At 45.1% G+C, this 17,423-nt stretch overlaps 1 protein-coding gene across 1 annotated transcript in view; it reads right to left on the bottom strand.

Moving 5' to 3' along the window:
• Nucleotides 1–8,229, bottom strand: part of MAP3K4 (mitogen-activated protein kinase kinase kinase 4) — a 111,705-nt gene extending 103,476 nt beyond the window's left edge. Inside the window, exon 1 of the mRNA XM_032593352.1 lies at nt 8,090–8,229. Coding sequence (XP_032449243.1) covers nt 8,090–8,229 — 140 coding nt within the window. The remainder of the gene's footprint in view (nt 1–8,089) is intronic.
• Between the last annotated feature and the right edge of the window lie 9,194 nt (nt 8,230–17,423).

Below are 17,423 nucleotides of genomic sequence, written 5' to 3'. Positions count from 1 at the left end.
GGGGCCACTCTATTTGAAAAAATGTAAATACAGATCAGTGTTTTAAAGAAAAATAAAATATCAAAGGTATTCGTATATTCCAACTTCAATTTTCCTCTAAAATTAATCCTAAATTCTAAACCTCCCTTTACAATTGCTGTGTTTTAAGGATAACCAACCAAGAGAACAGCCCGGAAGGGCCAGGGTAAGATGTGCTCTTACTCTCGACTTGAGGAAATTACACTGTTTTCAAGGAAGAAATATTCAGATCCTAACCTCGCCCACCTTCTTCACCACTATCACTCAGTGGATAAGCGCTGTGCCATTCTCCTGACTTAATCTCAAGGGACAAGGGACAAAGTACAACAGCACCTTTTTTTATTTTTGGTAGAGCCATGTAGTTGTTCAAAGTGAGGGTCACAACCCATCTGTGGGTAATAAAATCAATTTAATGGATCACGGTGAACAACTTTTTTAACAGAACAGAATTATCAGAGTGTATCATTACCTGATATCAGGCCAAACATTACCTGATAAATTTTTATTTCACTTATGTAACATATACATACTGTTGTAAAATTTATTTCTTACTGTAGGTCACAGTCACGGCCAGAGTTTCAATATCACTACCCCAGAACAGAAATGACAATCTTACTGTCTGCTTAATCTAGAGACTGAGTACAGAAAAGAACTGCAAGGTAACTAAAAAGGTTTGAGCAGTGGTTCCTCTTTATTCTGTGAACTTAAAGTTTCATGAGAAAAAAAAAAAAAGGTGTGTACAACGAGTTTGGGGGAGTTTGGGGGGGAGGTGCATTTTTTCCTGAAAATGAATCTTTCATCACTGCTGTATGCTGTAAACTCTAATCAATCCGGAAAACACAGTATTCCCCAGTTGCCGAGTAACTGGTCACGTGGGTACGAGCGGATGCTGGCCTAGGCAGTCAGGTGGCTGAAGAGCACCTTTAGCTTTGGACCCTAACCAGGGGAGCACAGTGTGACATAAAAGGAAGGGAAGCAAGAGCCTGGAGGCCTGGATCCTCAACTGTAACCTTGGTGAGGCAGTAGCCCCTCTAGGTGTCTTTTCTCATCTCTAAAATGAAGGGCACGGCTCCAAATTCCCTTCCAGCTCCAATTCTTGTAATTCTACAAGCAACGACTGAGAGGTGGGACGAAATCAATATTAACAGTCCTACCACCCGTAAGACTGGCACTGTAAGTGCTTAATTCCTTATTTGAGTAAGAACGAAAGAAAATCAAGTTATAATGACATTTTTAGGTTCCTACATAAAAAGACTTTAGGATTTTTAATGGCACGATAAAAATAATGCATGTATTAAATTTCCTTCCAAAATATTCCCACTGACAGAGTAAAAAGGTTGACAATTTCTATTAATTTTACGTCTCCCAACTAGCTGTCCTCTAAGAAGCCCTATTCAGAACATTCTACAGTTCAGCAGTATCCTCAAATAGCCTGCTCACATGCACAAAAAGCTTCCACTGAAAACATCAAATCTGATCAGCTTTAAAGCTTAGTACCCACTTTTCTCCACAGAAGGCTTATTTCTTCTGAAATTATGCTGAAATCAAATCCACTTACGAAATGCTTTTGACAGAATGCCTAATATCCTCTTAATAGCTTTCCCTGCTACTTTATAAACATTTGGCATCCAAATGATCCCTGAGACTAATACCTCCACTGATGTCTGCAAAATATGTCAACTGAATGTTCTTACAGGTAAGAAACAAATTCTCACTTTGCCTATGCTGTTAGTGAATAAATATCTATGGCAAATTACACTCCATTATATGAGTCTGAGGTCTGTGAGATACAAGAAAGTACCTACCACACCTACTTTCCAAAGGAATAATGCTCCTTTGAAAACACAGTGGTTTTGCACAGGCCTCTTAGAGAGGGGAAGGCATTTTAACATAATATACATGACGAAGATATATATTCTCAATAGTTCTATAAATATGGAAACTATCATGAAGCAAACACTGTGTTTTTGTCACTCTCACGTTATTTTTTTTTAATTCCTTTATTAAATTTTTTTCATGTTTATTTATTTTTGAGAGAGAGAGGGACAGAGCATGAGGAGGGCAGGGGCAGAGAGAGAAGGAGACACAGAATCTGAAGCAGGCTCCAGGCTCTGAGCTGTCAGCACAGAGCCCCATGCAGGCTTAAACTCACAAACCGTGAGATCCTGACCTGAGCCGAAGTCGGCCGCTCAACTGACTGAGCCACCCAGGCGCCCCAATGCTCGTGTTATTTCTAACCTATAAATTCTGTTACCCAGGATGAGGTAATTAAAGAAAACCATCTCGATACAGTCAGTGCAGTTAGTTCATAGATACTAAAAACACGTTTTAAAAAAGGAAATTTAAGTAATTAAAATAATTTAACTTAAATTCTGGCAACCATATTCTCTTTATATAAAATATAGAATCTCATCAATTCCAATTTTAGTAACAATTCCAAGTAAGGACACATAAAATTATAAATGTACTAGTTAAGCAATTAGGCTCTATAATTAGCTTTTTACTATAAAATAAGAACATGTAACATGGTAATTATAAAAAACTTAGGAAAAAGTTAGTATGTATCCTTTCAATCCTTTTTCTATGTAGATACACACTTTTTAAAAATGGGATCTATACTGAGCATTAGTTAGGATTAAGAAGCCCAACTCAAACTATTCATAATTTAAGCAAAAACAGAGAATTTATGAACTCACATTTCAAATCAAGAGAAAAATGGGGGTAAACCTAGCATAAAAAGAAATTGACCAAAGAGCCCTTTTGACCCCTCTGCTCTTTCTCTGGGGATTAATGTTACTGCCTGAAAGCAAAGTACTTCTCCATGAGACTGACTCTAGCTTCAGGGAGCCAGCTCCAGGCTCAGAACTCCACATTGTACACATTTTGGTTATTTTATACACATATGTATAGTTATTAAAAACAGCACTGCTCTCCTCCAGCTCCAATTCCAAAGAACCGGCTTGGGTCAGGTGTCCATCCCTACGGCCAGGAACACGGAGGAAGATGGCAGGTCCAACCTGAAGCAGGGAGCTAGAGCCAATAGAGAAAGAGAGGACAATGGGAACAGGGAGGGCAAAGGAAGGACAGACACACTGGCGGAGAAATACATACCAGCTGTGCAGCCACCTCAAGTAGTTCTGATGTTTACATACCCATCACTGCATTCAGTAACAGAGTAGGAAAGCTTTTTGCAGAACATCACCTACTCTGTTACTGAATGCAGTGATGGGTATGTAAACATCAGAACTACTTGAGAATCTTTTTAAAACCAGGTACTCAGGTCCCACTTATCTATAAAGCCTTTTCTGGAAGGACTTCTATCATGAGCATGTTTCCATGTCACTGAATATTCTTTTTAAAAAAGCGGGGGTTTTAATAGCGGCACTGAATTCTAACATGGTTCTAAATTTTTTCATTTTAATGATTTAAATCCAGAAAAACCACATACCATCATGATCTTTTTTTGAACATAATACTCCCGAGAGTCAAAAAGCATTTTATGAAAGCAGCAACCACTGCCACACCTTTTTCAGAAAGTATGCCCAGGATTCTTTGTGGGGGGTGGCTGCAGGGGGGTGGGTTATGCGGTGGGTGGAGACAGTTAGGTGACCTTGAGACTTACCACTACTAAAAACCTAGCACTGAGGGTTTTTTTAAACAAATGTCTCTAAGGGACAAGGATACAACATACCTCAAAGTATAGCCAGAAAAGCAAAGTCTGTCATAGTCTAATTAAAGTAAGACTGAAGATTATAAACAAACACAGTATAACGCAACTAGCGGAGGGAAGTGAGTGACGAGAAGGGGAAAAAAGCAGCCTGTGCAAAGTCTAGGGAAATGAAAGCTTACGAGTAAGACTCTGTCACACGCCTCTCATACTAGAAGAAGGAGGTACAAGCCAACCTCCCCGGTCTGTCAACATGAGTTGCTAATATCATTCAACCAATTTCCCTTGTTGATGTCATGTTCACCAATCCACTTCCTAATTGTACTCTGGCTTTCTATAGGCAAGAAGGATACAGTGGAGACAAAGCTGAGCAGGGGCTGAAGCACAGGACCTGGAACTTATCCTGCCGAGGGAATGCCAGCTCAAAAAGACCCACAGCAGTCACTGCCCAAACTCCTTTTCTGACATTTCTTCTATTTTCTCTTTAAAGAAACTATTTCCAATGGTCTACTTTTAGGCAACATGCAAATGTCTCCAAAAGGAATGGATACCACCGAGTCAAGTAAGAAGGCTGAGACAACAGAATGCTATGAGTAAAGAGATAATCATTGAGGAATGAGGAATTATTAAGTACCAGGAAGTTATTAAAGCAAATGTATCCAGTAAGCAGTCAAATCCTTATATCCCCATTTTTCAGGTAGAGCTCAGAACAAGATTTACAAGACACCGAGAGAAGACACGGGAGGAAGTAGAAGCAACTTCCAACCATATGACAATTAAAGGGAACTACAAGGTCCTTCTTGAAACACTAGCTGTCCCCATTTCAGAACGCGAGAAAGCTTCTGCCTTCGCTGGAGCCCTTTGTTGCTGCTGCTGCATGGTCACTGCTTCTCTGCCGGAAGCCACCCCCACCAATGGGATCTAACGTTGTAATGGTCTCAAGCCACGCCCATCACTGAGGCGGCCCAGGCAGTCTGCAGCTGCACCAGAAGGTGGATTTCGCTAGGGAGGATAGGTGACCTCCAATGTCAAGATTGGAACACGGAGGCTCAAAGGGGACATTCCAGTTGAGAGAGAGAAGGGACACAAGATTCAAGAACTCTTTTGTAGTGAAACCCATTTTTTTTTTTTCAAATGAACTTATGGCAACATATTACATAAATAGTAAATAAAGGTACCCTGGCTTAAAAAAGGGTGATTTTAAAGTTCAGGTAACATGCACTTTTCCAGGTCAAGAAGTAGGAACAATGAGGCTATTTTAACATACATATTTTAAACGAAAAGTTACAGATAGGAGCGGTCTTTTATCAGCCTTAATATCTGAGTTCTGTGTTTTTTTAAGTGCAGATTCAAGAAATCCCAAAAGTAAATTGTTCCAAATTGTTTTTAACGTCTCTCTTTATAATCTCAGGATCTTCCTACAAATGACCCAGAAGCTTGAAAAATTCTAAGACATGTTTACTTCTAAGTTAAATCACGAACAGCTGCCACCCTTCTAATTCCTTATCAGAAGCAAGGGCAAGAACTACCCGGTGCCCGCCTGTAGGCAGTACAACTATTAGCACTGTCACCTCTCAACCTGTTTTGTGTTCCTTGGTGACTGTGTGACCCTCACGTCAGCACGCACCAAGCAGATGTGCAGGGCTGGCACCGGTCACGGCGGTGCGCTGGCCAACATGTGCAGACCTGAGTTCTGCAAAAGACCTGGGCATTAGAACAGCCTTCCTAATCAATGACATGTTAACATAAAGTACACGAACAAAGATGGCCGAAGAGTTTTATTCTGTCTGTCCCCAGACCAGTTACCTTGGCAGCACAAATCACCACGTCATTGGTCTCCAGGATTAAAATGTGGCATCTGTCATTTTGAACACGCATATGGAGCTTCTTTAAAATCGTTACAAACATAAATAAAAGCAGTCCAAATAAATACTTGCAGAATCCTGGAAGCATGTTGTCCTAATGATCTACAGTAAGTCCGTCAGGGGTCAGCTCTGTATACTGAACAGGTGGTGGTGACAATGATGGTGTATGAAAGACAAAATAACAGCTTTGTCAAATAATCTGTTTTACAGATTTGCTATTGTAAAATTAACTGCAATGTTGCTAAGAAAAATATTTCTAAGATCTTCTTGTTCTGCACACTGCTGTTCACTTCCAGTTGGATGAAGCCCATTTATCCTGACCTATTTTTATTATAACAAAGGCAGACCAAAACCTGACTGAAAAATCAAGGTTTCTTTTTATAGTTGGCGAAACAGTCCCTTTTCAGCACATTTCCACTTCTCTCTTTACTTTTACCTAAGAAGGATCACATCTATTTCCTTCCAAAGTACCGTTACACAGAATTATAAACTTCTGATCTGCCCATCTGGGTAATAAAATCACGCCTCGGGGCGCCTGGGTGGCTTGGTCGGTTAAGCGTCCGACTTCGGCTCAGGTCATGATCTCACGGTCCGTGAGTTCGAGCCCCGCGTCGGGCTCTGTGCTGACAGCTCAGAGCCTGGAGCCGGTTTCAGATTCTGTGTCTCCCTCTCTCTCTGCCCCTCCCCTGTTCATGCTCTGTCTCTCTCTGTCTCAAAAATAAATAAACGTTAAAAAAATTTAAAAAAAAATCACACCTCTTCTTCAGGGTGTTTAAGGTTGTGTAATGTGCAACCAGACCTGAGTTCAACTAGCTGTGAAACCTTAGACAAGACACTTAACCTTTGTGTCTCTGTTTCTTCATTCGTAAAGAGAAATAACAGGCCCTACCTCATAGGGTTGTTGTAAAGATTAAGGAAGCAAAGAAAATGGCACATTTTAAGTAGTTAATGAGTGTTCACTATTGTTCTTCTTCAAGTTTATTTAGTTTTGAGAGAGAAAGAGCAGAAGCGCTTGCACAAGCGAGGGAGGGGCAGAGAGAGAGGGAGACAGAATCCCAAGCAGGCTCCTTGCTGTCAGTGCAGAGCCCAATGCGGGGCTCAACCTCACAAACCGTGAGATCCTGACCTGAGCCGAAATCAAGAGTCTGATGCTTAGTGGACTGAGCCACCCAGGAGCCCCTCGCTATTATTATTATTATTCTTAAAGAAAAACTTAAATGAGTCAAAATGCCCAAAGATAACCTACTAACAAATTCATACAATAAGCTTTTTGATAAACTTCTAAAAACGTTAGATGCATTCAAAAGGAACAAAATGAATTCTCATTACACCATGTACTATTATTTAGAGAAGCTGCTCCTTGAAAGTTCACAGAAGTATCTCAGAATTTAGGGAAACGAAGAATGACTTTTTTTCACAACTTATAAAAATAAAACAAATTTGTTTGGGCTGACCTGGTCGACAAGCAAGAATATGGCGCCTGTGTTCAGTTCTAACTACAGCTACAGAAATTGTTTTAAATGTCTTGAAGCAGGAAAACTAAAGACACTCGCCTTATTCGTGGAACTACAGAGCAAGACAGTAATGCAGGAGGAACTCGGCAGGTATTTTCACTATAAGGGACAGGGGGCAGCAGTTTGCAAGTTTACTCTAGGATGCAAAGGACAGGGGGTAAGAGGACGTTTGAACATACAAACACAGGCAATACAAGAGGTAAATTCTTAGTTATGGTGAGTCTGACTTCCCAATCAGGGAAAAAAAAAAAAAAAAAGGTGACATGAAACGAATTAACAGAGTCTCTAAGGCACAGAATGCAACAAATGCTTTGGGTACCAAAGTTCCATCTTAGAGCTTCAGGCGGTAGCAAAGTTTTAGAGAAATCAATCCTGGACTTTACGTGCACGTGTGAGCAACAATCTGCACAATGCTACTACTGAAGGCGGTCAAGGGCCCTCAGGAAGGGAAACCAACCTGCCTGTTTGCGGAGACGAAGTGCAGTTTCGCACTGGAAAGACGGCAAGCAAACGAAAGGGGGAGGGGGGTTGCAAAAAGAGGGCAGGAGGAGAACGCAGGGGACCCGCCAGTGCGTGTCTGCTTCACGAGTGTCTACTTCTTCACTCGAATTGGGGCAGAGGGAGGAGCATTTTTCGTTTGGCCACGATGGAAGCAATTTCTGCGCGGCCCCCGGGTCTGAAGCTGGCGGCGGGGACGAGGTCACAGTTCCCGCAGGACCAGGGGTGCCCCACTACGCTCCCGGCCCCGCCGCGTTCCGGGCGGGCACCGAAGCTGCAGCGAGGGCCGGCGGGCTGGACGCTCGGGCGGCCCCGCGGTCTCGGGCAGGGGTCCCTCGGCAGACTCGGCCGCGGTGCCCTCGGTCCCAGGGCTGCACCCCGCCCCTCTGACCCGGCCGCGGAGCCTGGATGCTGCCCTCACCACCTGGCGGGAAGCGCAGGCCCCCACGCCCCCTTGGCCTCCGACCGAGCTCAGGCCGGGACGCGACCCGCTTTCGGCGCCGGGCCGCTGCGGCAGCCCCACTCACCTCGCCGCCCGGCAGCGCTCCGGCTCGGGCTCAGGCTCGGGTCCCGGCGGCGGCGGTGGCGGCTCCTCCATGGCGGCGGCGGGGGTGACGGCGAAGGCGGGCGGGGGGACCAGCTCGGCGGCGGCGGCGGCTTCTCTCATCCGTGCACGGGGCCTCGCATGGCCGCGGCGGGCGGTAAGCTGCAGCCTGGCGCGGGGAACCGAAGCCCCGAAGTGCGGGAGTGACTCGGCTCCGCCTCCGCCTCTAGCCCGCCGCAGGAGCCGCTCGCGCCGCGGCCATCTTGGGAACGGCGACCGGCCAGCGCCGGGCTACGGCGGGCGGCGAGGGACAAGCATCCGAGGGCGGCGGCGGCGGCGGCGGGCGCGGCAGCGGACGGGCGGGGAGCCGGCGAGGGGAGGGGCGCGGGGAACGGCGCCGGGGGCCGGCGGCGTGGGCGACCGAGGCGGCGGCCCGGGAGGCACGTCGGGGCCACTTGGCCCGGGGGCCGGGGGCCCGCGACGGCCGCCTGATTTCGCTAGCGGGGAGTGTGCGCTGGGCCGTGCCCGCCCTTGCTCCCGGGGCGGCCGGTGGGGGGCTGGCGCGGGGGACCCCGGGAGGGGCCGCGCGGCCCGGATTAGGCGGCGACCGGAGACTTTGAAGGGCGCCGTGAACTTTAGCAAATGGATCGCCGCCAAAGGTGATGCCATGCTCAGAAATAGGGCGCAGTGCAACGCAGACGCTCACTACCCACACGCGGGCCTGGGGGCTCCGAGGGTCCCGTGAGTCCGGGGGAGGGTGGGGCGCACTGGTGAACGTGCAGTCTTCCGCCTGCACGTGAAACTCGGGTTTCTGAGACTAAACAAAGTCTCGGGACACGCAGAGCATTAAAGCTACCCTCTTATCAACAGGGCAGAAAAGAACATTGATCTAACCTCGCCTCGGTATCACAAGGTGGTTTTGATCTTCCGGAAACCGGAGCGGGAGTGCTGCTACGGTGTGGAGAAAAGAATTCTACAGATTTCTTCAGAGTTACAGCAATACTCTTGAAATTCCAGTGCATCCTGTGCCCTTGGAGAGGACTTGGGGCTTCACAGTTTTAAGTTGCACATATTTACAAAACTTCCCACAGGGTGAAGTCCAGAGTAAATTCAAAATCAGCATCTTTTAAAATTAAGTATATTTCTGTTCATTCAAACGTGCTGGTTTTTAAAACTTAATTCGGTGGAGCTCGAATATGTAAAACACACGTTGGATGAATGTTGGTAAGAAAACTGGCTGAGATAGAAAACTTTAAATATGATCATATTTACAGGCAGTTGTGAAATTATCTGTATTTCTCTCAAAGTACCTTCCAGAAATTTCTGCGTCAATCTACTGTATCACGGTAGTCTGTACTGACATTCATTTTACTTATTCAACAACATTCATTCAACAAATACTTATCAAATGCATATATGTGCTAGGAACTGTACTAGATAGTGAGGATATAGCAGTGAGCAAAACAGACCGTATCTTTTCCTGGTCGAGCTAACATCCTAGTTAAGCAAGGCAAAGAGAAAGAAAAAAGAAAAACAAGCGAGCATATAGCATCTCAGCCAGTGTAACGGCTATGCAGATGTCAGCTGGGAAAGACTGGAGAGGGGAATGCTGTTTTTATAGAGAGAGTGTGTGCATGCACAAGTGAGGGAGGGGCAGAGAGAGAATCCCAAGCAGGCTTCACACTGTCGGTGCAGAGCCCAGAGTGGGACTCCATCCCAGGAACTGAGATCAAGACCTGAGCTGAAAACCGAGAGTCCTACGCTTAATCTACTGAGCTACCCAGGGCTGTGAGGACAATGCAGTTTTACCAAGATTGGGGAAGATGATTAAATGATTTGGGCATACAACCATTCTTACTTACTGAATTTCACATTGTCTTTTGAGACAGTTGTATGACCAAATCTGTTAACTTTATCTTCACTAATTCATATTTAACTATTTTAATACTTAATAAGTATTAAAGTATCTATTATTTATTTATTTATTATTTGGATAAGTCTTGGTTCACAAATAATTCCTGAGGACTGTCTGAGCCTGTGGCCTATCTTCAGGTCTCCAAGCTTGCTTGCAAGTCTATATTTGATATATAGATGAACATTTGAGAGATGCGTGGTTTGTTGTTTTAATTTCCACTTGAAGATGCTATCTATTTTAGCATGAACCAAATGAACTTACATTTAACTAAGCACTGAAGGCACCAGGTGTAGAAACCTCAGTTAACTAGTACTAAATATTCAATGTAAGTGCAGTGAAGTTTTTCTTCACTTAAGGTAATTTTGTGTTAGGCATCCCCCCTTTTTTATTCCTTGTGTTCACCTCCTGTTCTGGGCCACCTCATTTCAGCAATCCACTATTCCAGATTCTGAGATCTGAATGGGTTTCCTTCTTATCCACATGCCCTTCAAAACTGCACCTGACCTGTGCTCTCTGACTTGGTGGTGAACTGTAGGTAGCAGCCTCGATTCAATCAGAGTTCTGAACCACCAGGCGCCCCTATAACTCATTTTAAAGTAAAGAAACTTATGAAGGGCTATGTGAATTCAGTCTTGAGAACAGAGAGTGAGAGGCAATCTAACTATAATAGTTCGTTAATGTGAAAAATAAAAACACCCACATCCTGAATGCGATGATATTTACTAGCCCCCTGACTAGCGGGTCCCAAATCCCGGCAAATTTTACCTCCCCTATGGCATCCATGCACCTCTCTCCATTCTCCAGTTCAGCCCGCCATCATGTGTCACCTAGATCACAGCCAGCCTCCGGGTCTCCCTGCCCCTCACACGGCAGTCGGCTCCGCGGCCACACTAATCTTCCCACATCTGCATCCAAACACATCACCCTCTTACCTAATGCATTTTATTAGCATCTCATTGCTGTCAATGAGAATAAAGTCCATAAAGAGCCTTTCTGAGTTCTTCAAAAGCTCCATAGTTGGTCCCATGAATAGGATTGTGCCCAAGCAGTTCCTGTGCTGTGACACCACTCTTTCTGCCTGGCTGGTGCTCTCCCAGGGCAGGAGGGAGAGCCGTGCACTCTGGCAGGCTAAGAACTGGCATCTATTCAAACAATAATTTTAAAAATTTGTTCATATATGTTATATATGTATGTTATATATATGATATATATGTAATTATAATATTATATAATATATAGTATGTAATATATATACATGTCACTTACTAATCCATGTCCAGTGTGTGAAGAAAGCCCAGCAAAGTATTTCCCAGCTTTCTGTATTTCTGGTTCTCTACTTAATTTTCCTTTATAATTTTCCAGGCCAGAAGCCTTCTTGGAAGGCATATTAAAAATGTTAAATGTTATATACGCAGATAAATCCCTCTAGGAGCGCCTGGGTGGCTCAGTCAGTAAGCTTCCGACTTCAGCTCAGGTCACGATCTCGCGGTTCGTGAGTTCAAGCCCCCCATCGGGCTCTGTGCTGACAGCTCAGAGCCTGGAGCCTGCTTCAGATTCTGTGTCTCCCTCTCTCTCTGCTCCTCCCCCACTCACACTCTGTCTCTTTCTCAAACATAAATAAACATTAAAAAAAATTTTTTTAATAAAAATTAAAAAAAAATCCCTCTCCTGTAAACAGCATTATGCCATATATTCTTTGATGTTGGTATTCCAACCAAGTGTGACAGCTGACTTTAATGGAGCTGATATACACACACATACACACGAGGCACAAAAACACTCCACGAATATAAACCAGCATCTGGGAGTGACTTCTTGTTATCTGAATTTCCACTTAAGGGTACTCTCTGTTTTAGCAGGAACCAAACAAATTTCAGCAATCATGTAAGGCATCTTGTGTAACTGGTGCTAAATATTCAGTTTAAGGGCAGTGACCACTGGCCCTCACAGCACCCACCACCTCCTCCAGCCCACAGATTCCTTTTCTGCCTTCTCCACTAGAGATGTGCTCCTTCAGGATCGGAGCTTTCTGTCATCCGCCACTGTGACTCCTCACCACCAAGTGAACTGTCCTGGAGGGAGGGGACCACGGTGTCACCTGGCTGTCTCTGGTGCCAGCACAGTGTTCAATACATCATAGGAACTAGTCAACAGTGTTGCACTCGGGAGGTAGGTGTTATTTTTAACAGTGATGAACTGTTATTACAGTTAGATTTTTGTCTCTAAATGTATCACTGTTGTCACATGACTGGTCTCATTGCCTTTAATCATGTTCTTAAAAACAATGACAACAAAATCTGCAGAGGAGTGCCTCTCTCTGTCCTCAAGACTGGGTTCACATTGCCCTTATTAAATTTCATTACTTTAAAATGAGTCACAAAAGCTAGATTAAAGTTTTACTGAAGATCCAGTTTAGTTAGAGGTTGAGCTACGTAACATTCTCAGCTTTGCTTACTATGAATGTTAGGCCCAATTTTGACACATGCTACCCCTGTTATGAAGCCTCAGACTGGTAGGTAGGTAGGTAGGTAGGTAGGTAGGTAGATAATAGATGATGGATGGATGGATGGATGGATGGATGGACAGATGATAGATAGCCACACAGATAAATGGATGGATGGGTAGATAGACAGACAGACAGACAGACAGACAGGAAGACTTCCCCAGCCATTCCCTCTCCTCTCCAGTGGCTCCCTGGAGCACTGCCCAGCTCTGCAGAGACAGAAACACAAAAGCCCAGACATCCTCATCTGCTCATGACCAGGGAGGGCTGACTTACTTCCACTCCGGCACACGCCACGGAAGTCCAGCTCAGAAACAGCAATAAAAGCTTCACTCCTATTGAAGAAAAGCTAAACTGAGCATTACACACATAAGTCTTTTGTTTTCCCTAGTGATACAGTGACATCTATTTCTGACTAGTAAAACTCAAAAAATATTGGATACGTACAGAAGATAATTAGTCCTTGGAACACTGAAGCTTCACCCTTGAGGAGTTAGGTAAAATCTCCCCTGGGTTTTCTGAGGGGTGATTTGCCTGTTCTTGTTATTTGTCCAGCTGGACACCAATCATCCCTTATTTCAGACGTTCTCCTCTGTACAAAGGAATCATTAAACGATGGATAAAAAGGTCACTCTCCTTTTCAATGGTTACAGGAGTATGAATGAGAACAATAGAGGGAAAGGAATTGTACTCCAACATGTGAAAAGTCACGCCAGAGAAGGGGGCGTGTGCTCCAGAGATGCACAGAGGGAAGAGCCCTTCACCCGATTTCCTTCTGGAAGTGCAGACAGTAGAAGTCAAGAGAGCGTACACTTCTTCAGCCCTGCTCAGCAGTCTCAGTTCAGCTCTCCAGGGTCCTGCCAACCTGAGCTTTGAGCATTTAAATCCCCAGGGGAGCCCACTCTTCTCGCTAGCCAAACAGCGCTCTCATTTCCCCACCAAAACGCCTACAGACCTTGCCAGATCCTCTCCCTTCCGTTCCGCTTTCAGACGTCCAGGTGCCAGCTTTAGAGAACCATGCCCCTGCAAGTGCACTGCCTAGATGTGCACTGCCTAGATGAATTTCAGATCCCTTCAGTCCCTACACGTGGACTTCACACAGGACACGGAGTGGATGACACCGGCGACGAGCTCCTGGACCCTCTCCCCAGGGCTTCTGCTCCTCGCTTTCTCCTGCCACAAAGTCACTCCTCCTTGCAAACGCAGATGAAGGGTCTCCCAAACCACTCTGGAAAGACATCTCTGAGCTCCACCACCCTTCTGTCCTAACCTGACAACTGGGTGGTGCCTTAGTGTCCCCGTAACATCTTTTTTAAATTTTTTTTAAACGTTTACTTATTTGGGGGGGGGGGGAGGGCTGAGTGGGGGAGGGGCAAAGAGAGAGGGAGAGAGAGACTCCCAAGCAGGCTCCCTGCTGTCAGTGTGAGGCCCAACACAGGGCTCAATCCCAGGACCCTAGGATCATGATCTGAGTCAAAATCAAAAGTCAGATGCTCAGCCTACTGAGCTACCCAGGCGCCCCTGTCCCGGTAACATCTTGGGCAAATCCTCACTTTAGCACTTCCTCCCTATCTGCATCTATACGTTCGGTTGATTACATGTGTCTCTCCTCGCCTGTGACCTTCCAGAGAGCGGGAAACACTTCTTGCTATTGCTGTCTCTTCCGGACCTAAAATAACACACCGCTCGTAGTACACATTCAGGAAAATGTCCGTTGAAAAAACGAACTGGATGGATGAGTGAACATATGGACAGACGGAGACACGGACGGATCCAATTGGGGAAATAAGCCTTGGATAAAAATCACTCAAGACTCTAAGGAGCATCATAAGGCAGCTTTTTAAAGTGTCACAGACGTTCTAAAGGGTCAGAGACAATCAAGGTGGACACAAGTAAAGACGAAAAGTTACATAAAAAACAGGCATTCAGTATGAGGGGTAAAAGCAATGTTATTTCATATCCTATGAGGCTTCAAGTCACAAAACAGAAGAACAGAACAGAAATCACCTGGATTTTTAGACTGACAGTGAAGAATCTTAATGACCCCTTTGGTTGTTTGCATATATACACTTACACACCAACAAATAAAAGGTTCTGACTTTATTCTGGTTGAAGTAAAAGAACAATAGTGATGGATAAATGTTAAAATGGAGTTTAAAACACTGATTTTTATTGAGATACGACTCTGATGCACATCGGAAATATTTTGAGCCAACAGACTTATAACCAAAGGCCAGAAATAAGTTCCCAGAAGTCAAAGACCTATCCTTCTGAAGTGTACATTTTCAGAGTAGTTTTGCAACAGGAAACCTTTGAATTAAAACCATTCTTGGGGCGCCTGGGTGGCTTGGTCGGTTAAGCGTCCGACTTCGGCTCAGGTCATGATCTCACCGTCCGTGAGTTCGAGCCCCACGTCGGGCTCTGTGCTGACAGCTCAGAGCCTGCAGCCTGTTTCAGATTCTGTGTCTCCCTCTCTCTCTGCCCCTCCCCTGCTCATGCTCTGTCTCTCTCTGTCTCAAAAATAAATAAACGTTAAAAAAAAAATTAAAAAAAAAAAAAACCATTCTTCAAAGCCACCTATCTGTCTTCTCAGAGCAAGATTTTCCTCTTCATTAAGCACAGACATGTCCAAGGCTTGAATTTCTCAGTTTCACAAGACAGTCTCTTCTGTATTTTGACAACTCTTATCCTTTGAAAATCAATGTTTATAATAATTCCAAACCTGCCTCCTTAATACGTCTACCCAATGTTCTATCTAAGACAAAGCAAAATAAAAGTTCAACATTTGAGAACAGCTATTGTGTGGTTCTCCCCAAAAATGGCAACAAAAAAGTCTTCAAAACCTTTTTTCCAGATTCATCATCCTCTCCCCTCCACTTCAGACTTGGGTAGTGTAGGCTAGCAATGACTCCACAGGAAGATCTTTCTGACAATGGTTTACTTGACAATTCCGATCTGATAAGAGTAGTTTTGCTTAAACTAATCACAGAATTTGACAGCAAAAGCAAAAAGTGCCTGGTCTGGGTGGGAGGACACCAACATGACCATAGCCATGAAACAAAATGCCACCTGCTTGGGATAATTCAGGGCAGAATGCACTTCTAGTAGAGTGGAGGAATAAGTCATAAGTCACCTGTGGGGAAAAAAATCAGTTTACATTAGGTTTGAGCAGGATTATTAAAAGAAGTTTGGAAAGTTAAGATATAGATCAATGGGTCTTCCCTTTGGCTGCAGGGCAGAACTACCTGGGGACGTCTTAAACACATTAATGCTTGGATCCCACCCCTCTTCTACATCTGAGATTAACTGGTCTGGGACAGGTCCCCAGCATCCACAGGCTGAGAAAATTCCTCAGGTGATTCTAATGTCCAGCCAGGGTCAGAACCACGGTCATGGACCCCAACCTTCAACCGCAGGATGGCTTAGGAAACACGGTCTAAGAGTATTCCTCAATGATTTACTCAGGGCCCAATCTGAACAACATTGTGTGGCCTCAAGCTGGGAATACAGAGGTCTGGATAACCAGCTGCTGGTCCTCACGGGAAATGTCACCCAGTGGGGACCCAAGAGGCCCTGCAAACACAGAACTTTCCAGCATATCCTTGACTGCATTGGGTGTTCACAAGGGTGCCGCCCCACCCTGTTTTTTGCCTCCCCCCATGGGTCACAGACCTGTGCTGCCAGTCATCCAGTGCCTGCAAACAGTGGTTCAAGATATTCTGACCGATTTTCTAGTTGTTTATAGGCAGCTGGGTGTAGGAGTATCCCAGGGCCTCCATAATCCCCAAGTACCACAAACAGCAGGGCTTAAAACAACAATTTATTCTCTCACACTTCTGATGGCCAGAAGTCCAGAATCGAGGGGTCAGCAAAGTTGCTTCCTTCTTGGGGCTCAGAGGAAGAATCTGTTCCACGTTACTGTCATGGATTCTGGTGGCAGCCAGCAACTCGGCTTCCCACCACGTGGCTGTCTTCTGTCTGTCTCTGTGGTCTCTTCTCATAAGGACGCCAGTCATAACGGATTAAGGGCCCACCCTGCTCCAGTAGGACCTCAGCTTAATTAATTACATTGGTAACAACCCTATTTCTCACAGGGTCATACTCTGAGGTTCTGGCAAGGACGTGAATTTAAGGGTGACCGTGTTCAACCCCATGCAACAGGTCATGGTGGTCCTTGTCACTCCAAAACACTGTGCAATGGGAGTCCTCACTTGAATTGTAGACTCCTTGCTAGACGGATTGGTTCTTACGTACTTCCGTGCCTTTCACCGTGCTCTACCCTATTGCAACTCACATGCTGAAACGAATTAGAGTCACATACCGAAATATAACCAAGAATTCTGTAAGTGCAGACTTCATGGCCCACCAGGCTCTGCTGGGTCAGAGTCTCGGGAGGAAGACTGGGAACATGCATTTTTAAGGGCTTCTGGGTTGTTCAGATAGGTTTAGGCCTTGTTCTGGGAGATTCTGGCATGGGGGTTGACTATATATACTTTGCAGTGAGAAGGAGTGGAGTTCAAATTCTCACAGGGTGTATCAGAGAGCAGAGAAACAGAGCCAATAAGAAAAATGAGAAAAATGTGTGTGTGTGTGTGTGTGTGTGTGTACGGAGAGAGAAAGATTTTAAGAAATTGGTTTCCAAGATTAAGGAGGTTGACAAGTCCAAAGTCTGCACTGTGGGCTGGCAGACTGGAAACCCAGGGGAGAGCAAATGTTACAGATGAAATCCAAAGGCCATCTTCCAACAGAATTCCCTCACACTCAGGAGAGTTCAGTGGGGCGCCTGGGTGGCGCAGTCGGTTAAGCGTCCGACTTCAGCCAGGTCATGATCTCGTGGTCCGTGAGTTCGAGCCCCGCGTCAGGCTCTGGGCTGATGGCTCGGAGCCTGGAGCCTGTTTC

Source organism: Lynx canadensis, chromosome B2 (genome assembly GCF_007474595.2).
Source record: "Lynx canadensis isolate LIC74 chromosome B2, mLynCan4.pri.v2, whole genome shotgun sequence".
NCBI classification, from domain to species: Eukaryota; Metazoa; Chordata; class Mammalia; order Carnivora; family Felidae; genus Lynx; species Lynx canadensis.
The sequence above is the reverse complement of the archived record's forward strand: the minus strand, read 5'-3'. Positions and strand labels throughout refer to the sequence as shown.